This window comes from Larimichthys crocea, unplaced genomic scaffold, assembly GCF_000972845.2.
Source record: "Larimichthys crocea isolate SSNF unplaced genomic scaffold, L_crocea_2.0 scaffold97, whole genome shotgun sequence".
Classification (NCBI taxonomy): domain Eukaryota; kingdom Metazoa; phylum Chordata; class Actinopteri; family Sciaenidae; genus Larimichthys; species Larimichthys crocea.
This window is the reverse complement of record NW_020861315.1, coordinates 569,088-583,217: the sequence shown is the minus strand read 5'-3', so window position 1 is coordinate 583,217 and position 14,130 is coordinate 569,088. Positions and strand designations below refer to the sequence as shown.

Sequence of the window (14,130 nt, the reverse complement as noted above, 5' to 3'; positions counted from 1 at the left end):
TCCTGCAACAAATCAAAACAGCGAGAACATAAAGGTTGCTTGATTGGATTTGCATTGACAATTCTGTCATTTTTATGTGAATTCTGCAACATAAAATCCAGCCCCTCCTTCATACTGCCACTTTTCTTTCAATCAACCGCTTAAACTTACACAAGCAAGGGAAATGCTTAAATATCTGCTATAAAATCCGGTCCAACTGAGTTAGAAATGTCCAAAACTGTACAAATTTTCACTGGGCACGAAACAGCAATCTTTCACTTCCCTCATGTAAAGACTGCTTTCCGAGGCAGACCTTTAACACACTGTCCTGGTCATCCTTGTGGGAGCAACCTTACCATTCTTGTCAGGCCTCATTCAATGCCCACTTCATTGATCCCCTCCACTGACAGCACAGTAAGCCAGCTGGAACAGTGGTGGTTTTTCTTTTTTGCCCAGGACACAGCAAGATGGTTCACAGCTTGACAGGCTGACAGGTGGGGTTTATGCAGGCCGTGTGTCTTAATAGTGAGAATAAATTGAGTGTCATTTTAGCTTAACATGGATGACTGCCTAAATGAGCTATAGATATACTGTACGGTCACGTCTTAAACCCACATGCTGCTATCGTTTGATGGGGAGTAATTTAAAAACGGTCATTTCCAATTTTGAACTTCATCACATTCTAACTAAAGCAGACAGTAAATCAAAACTAGTGCCGCTGTCGTCGTTGCTGCGCTGTCTCCTAAAAAGCAGCTGCTGAAGTGGATACCCAATCAGTTGGTGTGTGTTTCCTTACACAACATAACACACCGGTTAACATGTTTTCTTCTCCTAAGGACACCAACGTCTTAAGAATCCCCTTGAGCTCCTGTTGTGGCCACAGTCTGAGCTACACAGCTGCTCTTCCTGAGCTGCCTCATAAACACCTCTCAGGCATGAGTTGAGGTTCTGTCTGCCTAACACCTCCTCGGAGAAATAAGGAGCATGTGGGAAATAATGCAAAAACTATACTCAGTGCCGTATATGTCCCACTCTGGATTATATTTCATATGCAGCATTGCTTGTTTATGGGTTTTATGTGTCTGGAAACATAATTTCCTCAGACTCCTCTAATTAGCCTCAAGTTGCAAAAACACCAGAGGTGAAATGTTTACAAATGCCAAATACTCTCGAGTTTTGGCTTCTTAATTGTGCAAAATGTTCTGCTTTTCTTTACCATATATCAATTACATCACATATCTGTATCTATTTGTTTTTTTACTTTTGCTGAAACAAAACAAGCTATTTTAACCCATAGTTTTGAGCCCTGAGACACTGTGGTGGGCATTTTTTAACATTTATGGACTCTTTATAGACCAAGCAATTTATCGATAAATAAAAAATGAAATAATCCACGCATTAATCAATAATAAAAACAATCATCAGGTGGCTGCAGCCCTAAAGTTTATCACAACCGATGCTGCTGCTGTTTCACAAATCATTCTGTGGTGCACATTCTAGTCTAGCTCACCTACTTGAGATTGTGTGGCAGTTGTTGACATGCGGTCGACGTACAAATGAGCCAGCTGACTAGGACCCACTACAGCAGTCCAGAGCAGTGTCACAAACAGATGGGAGGTATTTGAACAGCGGTTGCAGACCTTTATACATCCTCGGGGAGGCAGAGAGAAAGATGCACTCCTAATCCCTGCAGTTTGTGTGCACAATAGAACAAAGAGTGTGGTGAGTCAGTGCACAAGCTTTGGGATAAATACAAATTTATCTTCTGCCCACTCACAAATCCAGTTTCTATAACGAGGAACTTAATATTAATATTCAGTACTTTCCTTGCATTAGTAATTCTATTTATTGTGCTGCAAATCAATGAGTTCTAAATATACACAACAAAGCAGGTAAAGAGCTAGTGCTTAAGACAACGAACAATTTAATCTGTGAAAACCAACAAATATGGGCAAACTTTAAGAATATTTATTAGGGCAAGGCAGATGTCAGCAAAATGCAAGATGGAGGGAAACAATATCTATAAAAGAGCAGATAAATAAAACAGCACTGATGCAGAAAATGAATTCATAGGATGGGTTGAGTGGGTGTGAGTGACAGAATCTGTTGCAGGTGGAAGAGAAGCAGTCTTTAGTTCAGACTGGATCTACACCTGTATTTCTAAGAAGAAATACAGGTGTAGAAGAAAAGATGCTTTCTGTGTGACTGTTCTGTGTGAGTAGATGCTTGTTGTGTGTCTGTGATTCTTTTCAAAAGTAAACTACAAACACTGCAAAGTAGATTTCGATGAATAATCACTAGGCCAAACGTGAACGTGAAAAATAAAAATTTTAATTAGCAAAGGCAAAAGCATATTCACATACGCAAACAAAGTTGTGTGTATTATGTGCCGAAAGCTGTTCAGATACGATTGTAAGGCATGACTATGAATCTTAAACGGAAAAAAACATCGCTGGAGTCATCCGATCGTCACATACTTATACAGTAAAACTGGATTTCACTAGCTAACATAAATAGGATTCCTTGTCAACATTTTGTCATTTCAAATACAAAAATATCTCATTTAAAACAAAGTCACACTCTTAAACCCCCGGGAAATTCAAACAGTGTTACAGCAACCTCAACCCGGTAATGTGGTCAGAAAAACTGATCAGTACATTTTCAGAAACTAGAACAACAGGTCACATTTGATTTGCTTTTGTACTAAATAACACCTGGATGAAAACTGAATGGTGGTTCACATTAGTTAACGGTTTCACATTAATGAATAAAAAGGAGCTGCATGTATTATGGCTCAAAAACGTCATGTTAAATAAAGTTCCAAAAATGCCCCAAAACGGAAATGAACCGACTTTTTTTTCCTCATTAAGATTCTGCACATTTGAAGGGTTTTTCACCTACGGACGGTTTCAGTGGACGGTATTTTCACAAAATGCATATGCTACAACATAACAAAACGACATGTCCCACTCATAAGTTAATGTTTGCCTTTTTTCATACAAGAAAATGGTTCATCCTGAGTTATTTAATTTCACAAGCTGAATATGATAAGTAGCACACAAGTAAAGAGTAAATAAACACACAAAAAACATACTGTATTAAGCACAAACTAGTGATCTGTTTCTTTAAGCACACTTCAAAAGATGTCAGTCGATAACAGAGTGGTTTTGTATAAAAACGATTACCATGGCAAAAGAAGACATATACTGTATATATAGATATATAAACTGTTTCCACACGCAAAAACATACACACGAAGAAAAATAGCCCTGTTATCAGCGAGCAGCTCTTTAACCAATCTGTATCCGCAAAACTTTTTTCATCTGTACCAACATGTAAAGACAACTGAAGGAAACTGAGATTTTACAGTTACATCCTCCCATCATTCATACTGAGGGACAGAGGCACATTCAATATGCATTAATGACCTGTGGCGTTCTTCTTTTAAAGAATAGAGAGCAGACAGAGAGCTTTATCAGGACGTGTAGCCTGGAGAATAGAGACGTGACCTGGGACTGGGACTGTGCTTGATCTTTAGGTCTGACCCATGTATACCAGAGTTAAAGGAATTCCTGTCTGGAGACTCTGAAAATGAAAAAGAGCCAAATACAATGAGAAAATAAGGCTTCTAAAGACCTCTGGACAGAAAATATTACAGCAAATCAGTTGTTAGAACTTTAAGTTAAACAAAATATAGCAAAACCTAAAAAGGAGATGCTACTTGACTTCAAAATCAAAAATGAACAGCCTAATTTGTGTTTGTATAAATCACTGCTAAACATCCTGTAGTAGCCAGGGCATGGGTTATAAATTGTGACATCAAACACCTCTTTCAGTGTCATCCACAATAAACTAAAACTAAATAAGCTTCAATTTAGAATGGGTGAGGTGGCATTTCTTCTGAAAAATCCATATTACTGACGCCAGAAAATTGTCCTGGATGCTGTCAGAACCTCTTCTATCTTTCTAATTAATTCTCAGCGGAGCTTTACAGCCTAGCGGCATCACAGATTTAGGGTGAACACAGTGCTCTTTACTCATTTAAAAACAAAAGCAAGATGGAGGTTGAGGACTGACATTTAGTGTTAGAGCCCTTTGAATGTATGCTTTATTTACTTAATAATTCAGTGATTGTGTCCTACCAAAATTCAGTGGCTGTAACTTTGAGATTCGATAGGCTGGTTCCCTCGGCGAGAACACATTGTGGAGGACTGCAGGATAAAAACAATTTAAAGACATCATCACAATGTTTAAAAAGCTCTGTATTAACACGTCCTGGCTATTATATAATCTGTCATATTAGTAAAAACTATGTAAGTAAAAAAAACTGCTTCCCATCAGCCAGAATCAAATTTTGTAATTCCATTAAACAAATGACAAGACAAAGCTAGAAACAAGAATAGAAATGAGATGACCCACCGATGATGACGATAGCTGTACCAGCCAGCAGAGCAAACAGGGTGAAGAACATCATCTGGTAGCAGTTTATGAAGCTGTGCAGGGAGTGCCCCCCCTGAATATCAACTGGAGCAGCAGCTGCTGGGAGAGCGAGCGGTGGGTTAGTCAAAACGTCTTCAAAATGCTGAGCGCATACAACACGCTAACAAATATTAGTTATGAGGGATAATTCTGGGCTACTGTCATAACATGGTGGTTCAAACCTGTGGGGTGGGGGGGGGAGAGGACTGAGTGAAATGCATTTCAATTGATTGAAATTCATTGCGTGTTCAATTTTGCTCAAACTTGATGTTTTGAAAGGACATGCCTGCTTTCCTGTGGCCTTGCACATACAGTTCACTTTAAGCAACATGACCTTGAGGCTTGAGGCACACTGACACGTCATTTGCACTGACCTTGCATGGCTGCACTAGGATCAGCCACGTGAATCAAAGTGACTGGGATGACGAGAGCCTGGCTGCAGGAAGTGCTGCTTATGGAAATAGAAGCAGAGACCGCCACATGAGGGTCCACTGCGCTAACAGTGTACTTTGAAAAACCAGGGAAGCCATGGTGTACTTCCTTCTCTTGGACAGCAATGCTGGAAGAAGTAGACACCACCTGAAAGACATAGAAACATGTCACACACAGTACACGTATGCTTTGTTTAGTTCATTTAAACAAAGGGTCCTACTGACTGTAAAAATGTAACAATGGCACATTTTCAACAGAGGTTTTGTTTTGTCTGACCTCCATGTTGGACAGGGCTGCTGTCGGGCCATAAATGGTGAGCTCAGCTGATGGGTGCAGATTTGAGAGCAGCAGTTCAGTCTGGTCAGAGTAGAGGCCTGGCTCTATGGGCAGCATTGCGCTGACTTGTTCCCCAGAGAAGGCGCTGCCCTCCAGGACTGCCCTCACCAGCAGGTTGGTCATGGACATGCTGAGCACACGGGTCTGTTGGTCAGTCATTGGCTGCAAGGTCATGGAACATGTGTAGAGGCCTGTGGCAAGAATTCAGAGGTAAAAATGAGATGAGATAAAGATTAAATTATTGATGTGTGCATTTGGGACGATAAATTACTATGGCTGTCACAGTGTGTGATCTCTAGCATCAACGTAGTCACAGTAACACGATCCGTACGTAAAAGCAAAATATGTCCTCACTCAGTTTTAATCTGTGAATTTGTCAGGGAGGGTCATTTCACAATCATTACGACCTCAGTGGGATTCAGCTGAGTGGTTACAGCCTTGTACACATACAGTGGATCCCCTCCGAGATAAGCAAACAACTGGGGTGAAGTCCCAAACCCCAAACATAATTAGACCCAGTGCTTTCAAGCAACAGGGATTCTCCACAGTTCAATACATCACCTGGACACCTTTTATAGTCCCTGCTAAATTCAGTCCAGGAGCAAAAGGAGGTATTGATTATGCCCATGTCAACAGTATTTTCCCACCAGTCGTGCAGAGCATACGCATATTAGTGTCCCTGGGTTGGGTTTAAGGAAATCTGGAATGCTTCTAAGTGAAGTATGGACTGGCCGTATTCAGACCACATCAGGCCTCAGCTAAAGGACCGTGTGGGAGTGTGTTTATTTGTGATGGACGTAACCATAGCCATTAAACAAGCAGCTATCAGCGCCCTTGCTTTCTCTATTCACCGTCTATGATGTCTCCATGCCTCTCTCAAAAAACAAAATGTTTTGCAAATCAAGTATCTTTGTATCACTATTTTGCAGCATAGACTGCATGCCAGACACAAATGTAGAAGCCAGGTACAGGAAATAAACCAAGCGAGGACAGAGAGTTGTGTAGTTTAGTCCATGAGCTCGACCTGAATGGCCCTGCTTTCAGTGACATTTCAGGCTGACTGTGGAGCAGTTTGACCTGAGTACCACCACTCAAACGAAAGAGAAACCTTCACTGCAGAACCTGATTCAGTCTTAATTAGCCCTTCCCTTAGTTATTGGTTTGAGAGAACACCAAAAGAAAAAAATAAACTCTGGATTGATTACAACGACGCCCAAATTAATTGACTGATCTAGTCAAATAATTCAAATTAAATGAACTGATATGATTCAACGCTGTCACAGCCTGCATATGCTGCTTCTTTGACATAAAGGCGATGGTCTGAACTCAGATCATCCTTACCAATGCTGGAGTCAAAACCGGTGTGTGCTTTGAAGACATCATTAGCGGGGAAGTCAATAGCATCACTGGTGAAGCTGAGATGGCAACTGACAGAGGTTTCAGGCTGCAGCTGAGAAATAGCTTCAGTCTGAGCTGAGGAACAAGTTCCTGCAGGGTAGAGCACACTGGCATCAGATACAACATCTTTGAGCTTCATTACACAAACTTGAAATAGACTTTGTTATTAAATAAAATAAATTATATAACCATTAACTCAATGATTTTTTTAATAAGCCTTTCATTTTTCGGTAGGGCAGTTACAAATGAAAATGTGGGAAATGCACTTAATTGTTTTGTGGTGGAGAGTTAGAGAGGACTGATACCTCTCTCATATCTGGCTGTAAAATAGACAGCTACAGCCAGCAGCTGGGTAGTGTAACTAGATGAGACACACTCGGCTCTGTCCAAAAGTGACAAAATCCTCTAAAGCTCACCAATCATAACTTGGTATCATGTCTGTTTAATATGTACAAAAACAAAAAAAAAGTTTCACTGCTTTTAAAGGATTAGTGTGTCAAGACTCGTCCTTGGCTCTGAGCAGTTGCCAGTCAACCAGCGCACACGAGAAAATTACAGATCATGGTTGAAACAGTCCAGCACATAACCATCATTATGAAATGATGATATTACACTATGGTTCTTGTACAGATTAAACAAGGAAGATACACGTTAACTAGTGAGCTTTAGGTGGCAGGTGGATTTTCTTTTTTTTCCTGTAACCTCATATTTACCATACATTCTTAGCAAGAAAGGGAATGAAGTTCATTTCCCAAATTGCTTAACTATCCTTTTAACTAATGCTTTACTAAAACCGTGTCAGTTCAGTACCAATGAGGTTGGTTCCTCTCTCTCTGGTGGTGAGTAGGACCTTTGTTTCCTTGCCGTTCCTGACAGGTGTAGCCTGCGCCATCGCTGCTGTCCTCATAGACGCTTCTACAACTACCTACAAGAACCACAGAGAAAGAAAACAGCTAATAAATCCTCAGGAGATTCGGGTGTGTGCTTGGAATAATCACATTATAATTTACATCCACAACTAATTGTTCACATCGATCAGACTGGACTGTCAGTGAAACAAAACTAATTAATACAACATTACTGCTACCTCCTGTCAACGTCTTCATTCTGTTCATTTAGTTTTGAGCATCTTTCTGTTTAAAGATAAATGCCTCACACCAAATGTCATCAATTCTTGTTCTAATAGGAAATGTTCATAGAAAATTGCAGGTTACATTCAGCTCACGAGCATGACTAGATGGAGTATAGTGACACTCAGAGACACAGCCAATTAATCCTTGCCACCCGCTACCATGTATGAGAATGTCAACAGTGGTATTGTCATGCACACACATGAGGTATGTGTGTGCATGACAATACCACTGTTGGGTACTAAAAGGTGATGATGGACACTATACACCTGTTGTGCTCTTATTCTCGTGATGATATATTGCTGAAGGACTGATACACTATGATGCACAGGTAGAGAAGATCAAAACCTCTGGAGAATATAGATGTCAAGAGTAGAAATGAAGAGACCAGAGAGGCGTGCTGTTTGCATAATTACAACACTCAGGAACTGGATTCTTGTAGCTCATTCATCACAGTGATGACTACAAGGGAAACGATATATCAGCGTACACACTGTCAGTGAAGCATTGCAGCTAGGATAGTAGCTACCAGCCTACTGATAACATACCTCTGTGTACGTTTTTAAAACACCAGGTATCTCGTAGTATACAGTAACAGTCCCAGAGTCTCTGGCCACTGCTGCACCACTTTTAGGGTCCACCTGAAGGACGCCATTAGTAGAGGAGCTCCAAGTACCATGAATGCCTGCAGAGAAGGGAAAATAATGTCCAACTTCAAAAAAATAATATACATTTACACTTTAAAGTAAAACAGCTGATAATATGCAAGGTAAAGATATGGGGATATCCTCAGCCAAGAGAAGGACTATAATTCAAAAGGTCTTAAGATAAATAGTTTACTTTATGGCTTAAGTACATTTAATAAAACGCAGAGCCAGAAAGATGATTCTAATTTCACTTAAATCCCAGAGAACGAACACAATAAAAATTTAACTGAATAGAATTAGAAAGCACCAGAGCAGACAATACATAACCATATTATGTCATCATTAGAGTACCATCTTTTTAATTAATTTTCCAAAATGTTCTTCCTGTTTCTGATCAGTTATACATATACACAATACAGTACATGTGAACATCTAGATCTCTCACCATCTGGGCTGGTTAAGTGGGCACTGAAACAGACCACATCTCCCACCACCAGTCTGTGGGCTTCATGTGGGTGGATGGCACGCTCTACAGGTATTGGAACATAGTCGGCCACACCCGCGTTTTCATTGTCCCACACTGCAAGCAGAGTGAGGCCTACGTTGATGGTCCTCACGGTCAGAGTGTGATTACTGGGCCCGACCCCCACCTGCACCAGGTCATCCCTGCAGGACAGAACACAGAGGTACAGGCTCAATTGTGGATTCATCACTATTAATTACTAAACTAAACTAAACATAACACATTTCTAATTGCTGCTACCAAAAAGAACCTTGGAATTTCATTCTTTGTCTTTTTCTATTACTACTTTATTTATTTATTTAGATTTTATGAATAATAAGGAGGTACTATTCTATCAAAAGAAGCACATTTATTTTAAACAAGAAATCTATGTAGGAAGACAAAAACTTAAAAACAGCTATTACAAAACACTTTCTAGTGCACCCTGAATCAACGGTTTTCTATGCATCTTCCATCACAGCTCAGCATAGAGACATTATCTGGGGAAACAATAACTTTGGACTTAAACACTGTAACTTTGGAAGCTGCTTCATTTGTTTTAGACTGCTACAGGCTCATTAGCTTCAACTGAACTGCAAATTCTGTCCCCATCACTTATATTTAAATCAAGTTAGTTAGAGTAGGGACAATTACAATTGAAAAATGTTTCAACGTACAATCAACGTACCATATTACTTTAATACCCCCCCATCACTAACTAAATTGTACAACACTGCCATTGTCTTTGTTACTAGGGGACTTGGCAAACTTCGCCCAAAACTATGTAACACTCTTGGCAAAACTATTGAGTGGTTTGATTGTACTTTCTTCTATAGTAGTTCTACATCCAATTTTATTTCTCATTTTTGCCTGAAAAAATGTCTTCCTTTTTGCCTCCATCTCTCCACAGCGTATGTTCTGTAAGAGGGCTCAGACACCAGTAAAATCCAATTGGCTCTCTGGAGACTCAATGGAATGTAATCACAGACCAGCTCCCTTAATCCCAAGACTATCAGTCCTTTACCACTCTGATTTTGATACTTTTCCCATAGAATTGTCTGTCAGCACCTGGAGAACAAGGTAATAGAATCAATTTATTGTGCAGACAGATGAGGGAGTCCCTCATTGGGAGGGCAGTGGTGCTCCTCCCTGCCCAACACTCCCATTAATTTAGCTCACTCACTCAGGTGGAAACAACTCCATCTGAAATGAGGCTGAAGGAACAGCCCTGTAAATTAATGTTGTGAACTCCAGCCGCAGCCTGCCACTAAACTCTGCCATGACCTCAACTACTCTGGTTGTGCTGTACAGTTATTAATGGACACAGTCTGAACAAAGAGGAATGGTATAATGTATAATCTGGCAAAGTATAGAAAATACTGTTAAATTAACTATAAAACATACCCTCATCCCTCCTCTGCCTGTCTAGAAGTCATGTTTCACTCATAAAGTTTGTGAATTATGTCACTTACTGAGAGTGAAACATACTGTGTTAAAGAGCCTATAGATTGTGTGGTGACAGACCTGTTTGTGGAAAATGTAACATGGGAGTTGGAGCTGTGAAGGGGCTCTCCAGTGCTGGCATGGAAGTGGACATTAAAGGTGAGCACTGTGCCCAGGGGGAATGCTTTTAGGCTCTCTCTGTTGTGGGTGTAGAGGACCGGACTGGTACTGAAGCGCACGTAGGAAACAGGCACCACCTGAGGAACGAAGGAAAGAAGCAACGTCGCGCTCAGTAACTCCAAGGACAATGTGATTCGTAAGTACTATTTAATATAATGACTTTTTATGTCAGAACATGCTTTTGTGTCTTCTTGCTTGGGCCCAACATATAGAAAAAACTGCAGTGTGACATTTAAGTACTACTTTCTAGATGCAAACAGAAAAACATCAGCTTTTTAAAGCTTTATAGCCATGCTTTTTCTATAGAGAACTAAAATGATCAAAAAATATTATTATCAGTAACAACAAACAAAACATTGTCTAGTTGTGCAGTAGATGCCAAAACCTCCTATTAAGACAAGCAGCTTAAGGTAACAAAAATCTGCCCTCTGGGAGGCACAATTATTTAGCTCTGTAGTGCATGTTGTATTTTCTGATCACAAACCACTGTATCATAATTTAGTGTTTAATTTATTCTAATTACACTGGATCATTTGGTAATTTCAAACATAAGCTGATCTTATATAATCACTCCAGGAAAGAGGTCAGATGAGATGTTTTTCACTGTTAATATCCAGAGGATACTGCGTTTAAAACCAATGATGTGAAACAATTTCCATGCAGTAGCTCTCGAACTGACCTTCACAGCAAGGATGAGAGTTTGATTGACACCAAAGGTCTCCTGCGAGGTGATCAGCAGAGAGGAGATGCCAGTGAGGGAGCCAGAGAAGAGGAAGCCCTTATCATCCACTTGAGCGATAACGACCTGGTCAGGGCAATCCAGCATCCGGTAAGAGAGTGCACCCACACCATCCCTATTAGAAAGAGAGAAACACAATCACATCGGGTTTTATCTGATGCTCTGTACACGTTTCTGTCATTTTGTATTGTGCAGTGAAAGTTGTTGGGAGAAATCCACACGTTTGCAGCGTGCAAGCACTTGTGACTCACCTGTTTGTTTGGAGTTTGAGGGCTGAATTCGGAGCCATCAGTAACTCCTCAGCCTGTACTTCAGGATTAAGCATGTGCAGCTTGTCATAGACCTTGATCAAAGAAAAAAAATGTTGAAACTCCAATTATTATTATTATTATTATTATTATAAGAAGGCTTTAATCATTCTTTGATGTTTCAGCACTAGTGACATGTAATAGTTTGAGGCTGAATACATTCAGCTCTGACTAATCAGCAGTCTTATCACTTTACAAAGTTAACAACTTCAGATATTCCAAGACTCAGAAACTTCATTGCTCTGCTGTGTTAAATGCCAGCTTTTATGAATAAGCAGCACCGAGACTTGGCAATGATAAGCAAATTAGCCTATAAAAGTGGTCTTATAAAATATATAAGTATTTACAAGTACTCAGATATGATGTTGATGGCATTGCTCCAGCCACAGTGCAGTACCTGGATCTGGATCTCATCTGTGAGTTCCTGCAGATTCCCCACTAGCTGCCCGGCATTAGGGTCAGTAACTTTGAGCACCACCTTCAGCCCTGTCCGCCCTCTCGTTTTTCCAGTCACCCTCATGCCAAAGTTGTTCTCTGACTGGAGCTCCACATTACCCTGAAGGAGACAGGCACCATTATGAGAACAGCAAAAATAGCAGCAGCAGCTAATCAAATAAAAAGACGACAGTGATGAGGAAGCAGAGACAGGGCAGAGGCTGACAAGGAAACAGAGAAAAGGCAGATGCTGTTTTTTTTTTGTTTTGTTTTTTTTAAATCATACTGTAATACAGGGACAACCTTTTAAGCTAGTCTGAAAAAATATGAAGAAGGGACAACAGGATCCAAAAAATAGTAATGTTTTTTAGAAAGAAACTGCATGTGATATCAAGTGCAAAAACAAACATCCTGATTGAAGTGTACCTCAGTGTGTCTTGGCTCAAGATCCAGAATATCTCTCTTGGTGGTGGACCAGTGGAAAGTGAGATAAGGTATAGCATTTCCAAAGGAGAAGGGTGTTTGACTATTGGTCAGACCCATTACATATACAGGCATCTAGAAAAGGAAAGGAAAGGAGATCAGTGAGTACAATATTACCCGTAGAGAGTACTGATTTCATTTTTTTCTCCTACTGTAGGCAGTAATGTGTATATGTTGTAATAATACCTGTGCTCCTGTCTTCATTCTTGTGATAGGTGCTCTGATCCGGATGGCCGTCAATTGCACAACCTCAACTTCTACTTGATCCTGAAGACACAAGAGGGACGAGCTTGTCATCTGTAAAAATCTAAGTGAGCCATATGTGAATTAAGATCACCTGTATATATTTACCTGAGACACAACGACTAGCTTGCCAGTCTCGGCATCAACAGCTTGGACCAGGCCAGTCACAGTGACATTACCGATGGTAACACCTCTGACGTGGCCCATGCCATTGACAGAAGCTATTTTCTCGTTAGCAATAGAGAAAAGGATATTAGACTGAGGCTGAGGACCACCCTCAGATGTGATCTATAAATGACAGCAGGAATGAAAAGGGGAGGGGTGGAGCAAAAGAGGAAAACAGGAAAAGAACATGAATCACATGAAATATGATCTTGACAACACTTACGGTTTAGTCAATAGTTTTCATCAATGCAAGGTCCAATCATAATTTGCTGAAAGCCATTGTCCTTTGTGTATTAAACTACTTAGAAAAGTAGATCCAAAACAAATAATGTGCAGAGCATGTGTATTATTGAGTTTAATGTTAGGCAATTAGGAAGACTCTTGGATGGATGTTAAATGCTTTCTAATTAAAGCAGGAGTTGAGGCAAATGAAAGGTGAGCTGGATGTTTAAACCAAAAGCAATTAGTCTAACGTCATCTTTCAGTAGAGTCCTGGCAGAGGGCTCTTTTGGAAGATAAACTGAGGGCGAGATGGACTCTTCTGGCAAGATAAACTAAGGCCAGCTGTTTCCAGACAAAGCTTAAGAATCAATATAATAGATTATATATACATACAGTACCTGCATCATGGCTCCAATTAACAAAGTCATTTTCCTTGGGATGAGTTTGAACGGTGGAAATACCTAGAAGCCAAAAGAAAAGTTAAAACTTACACAATATGCAAGGGGGCAAAATCTGAACTGACATTTTAGAAATTTGCATAAAAACTATACCTCAATTTGCTGAGGTGCAGATGTAATTTTTCTCCCATCTTTATCCACAACAACAGCTGACAGAGTAGTCTGACCAATAGAGGCACCTTTCACCAGGAAAACAGCTGTATCATCTTCTGCTGCCTCTGCTAAGGGTCTGCAAAAAAGCATTCAGAAATTTACATAAAGGCTTGCGAGCCTCAACATAAACAACAAATACTACTTACTACTACAATTACTTACTTTAGAGAAACTATTGCAGAAGCTGCCTTTAGCTTAAGATTCATGAACTGGAAATTGCTGGCAGGGAAGGGCTTCTTATTAGAATCCAGGACTCTGACATAAGCTCTCACAGACTTGCCAATCTCGACCTGTAATACGGATGAATGACACATCATCAGGGAAATCATCATTTTGGTTCACAGACAGGACAAACCTAATGATGCTAATTCAAGACAGGCGAACTGGAAATTGGGAAG

General features: G+C 40.2%; 1 protein-coding gene across 3 annotated transcripts in view; it reads right to left on the bottom strand.

Moving 5' to 3' along the window:
- Nucleotides 1-2,288: 2,288 nt before the first annotated feature.
- The window catches only part of nup210 (nucleoporin 210), a 32,782-nt gene continuing 20,940 nt past the window's right edge, over nt 2,289-14,130 (bottom strand). For 2 of the 3 annotated variants that reach the window (XM_010756768.3, XM_027277280.1), the window contains 19 exons: nt 13,895-14,022; nt 13,673-13,808; nt 13,520-13,582; nt 12,843-13,022; nt 12,678-12,758; nt 12,435-12,566; nt 11,971-12,129; nt 11,517-11,608; nt 11,206-11,380; nt 10,428-10,603; nt 8,847-9,067; nt 8,303-8,439; nt 7,435-7,549; nt 6,568-6,714; nt 5,167-5,417; nt 4,833-5,037; nt 4,399-4,518; nt 4,122-4,190; nt 2,289-3,564 (listed from right to left, as the gene is read on the bottom strand). In XM_010756768.3, coding sequence (XP_010755070.2) covers nt 3,455-3,564; nt 4,122-4,190; nt 4,399-4,518; nt 4,833-5,037; nt 5,167-5,417; nt 6,568-6,714; nt 7,435-7,549; nt 8,303-8,439; nt 8,847-9,067; nt 10,428-10,603; nt 11,206-11,380; nt 11,517-11,608; nt 11,971-12,129; nt 12,435-12,566; nt 12,678-12,758; nt 12,843-13,022; nt 13,520-13,582; nt 13,673-13,808; nt 13,895-14,022 — 2,697 coding nt within the window. In that variant the 3' untranslated portion in view covers nt 2,289-3,454. The remainder of the gene's footprint in view (nt 3,565-4,121; nt 4,191-4,398; nt 4,519-4,832; nt 5,038-5,166; nt 5,418-6,567; nt 6,715-7,434; nt 7,550-8,302; nt 8,440-8,846; nt 9,068-10,427; nt 10,604-11,205; nt 11,381-11,516; nt 11,609-11,970; nt 12,130-12,434; nt 12,567-12,677; nt 12,759-12,842; nt 13,023-13,519; nt 13,583-13,672; nt 13,809-13,894; nt 14,023-14,130) is intronic. The other variant, XM_010756769.3, reaches the window with a different exon arrangement.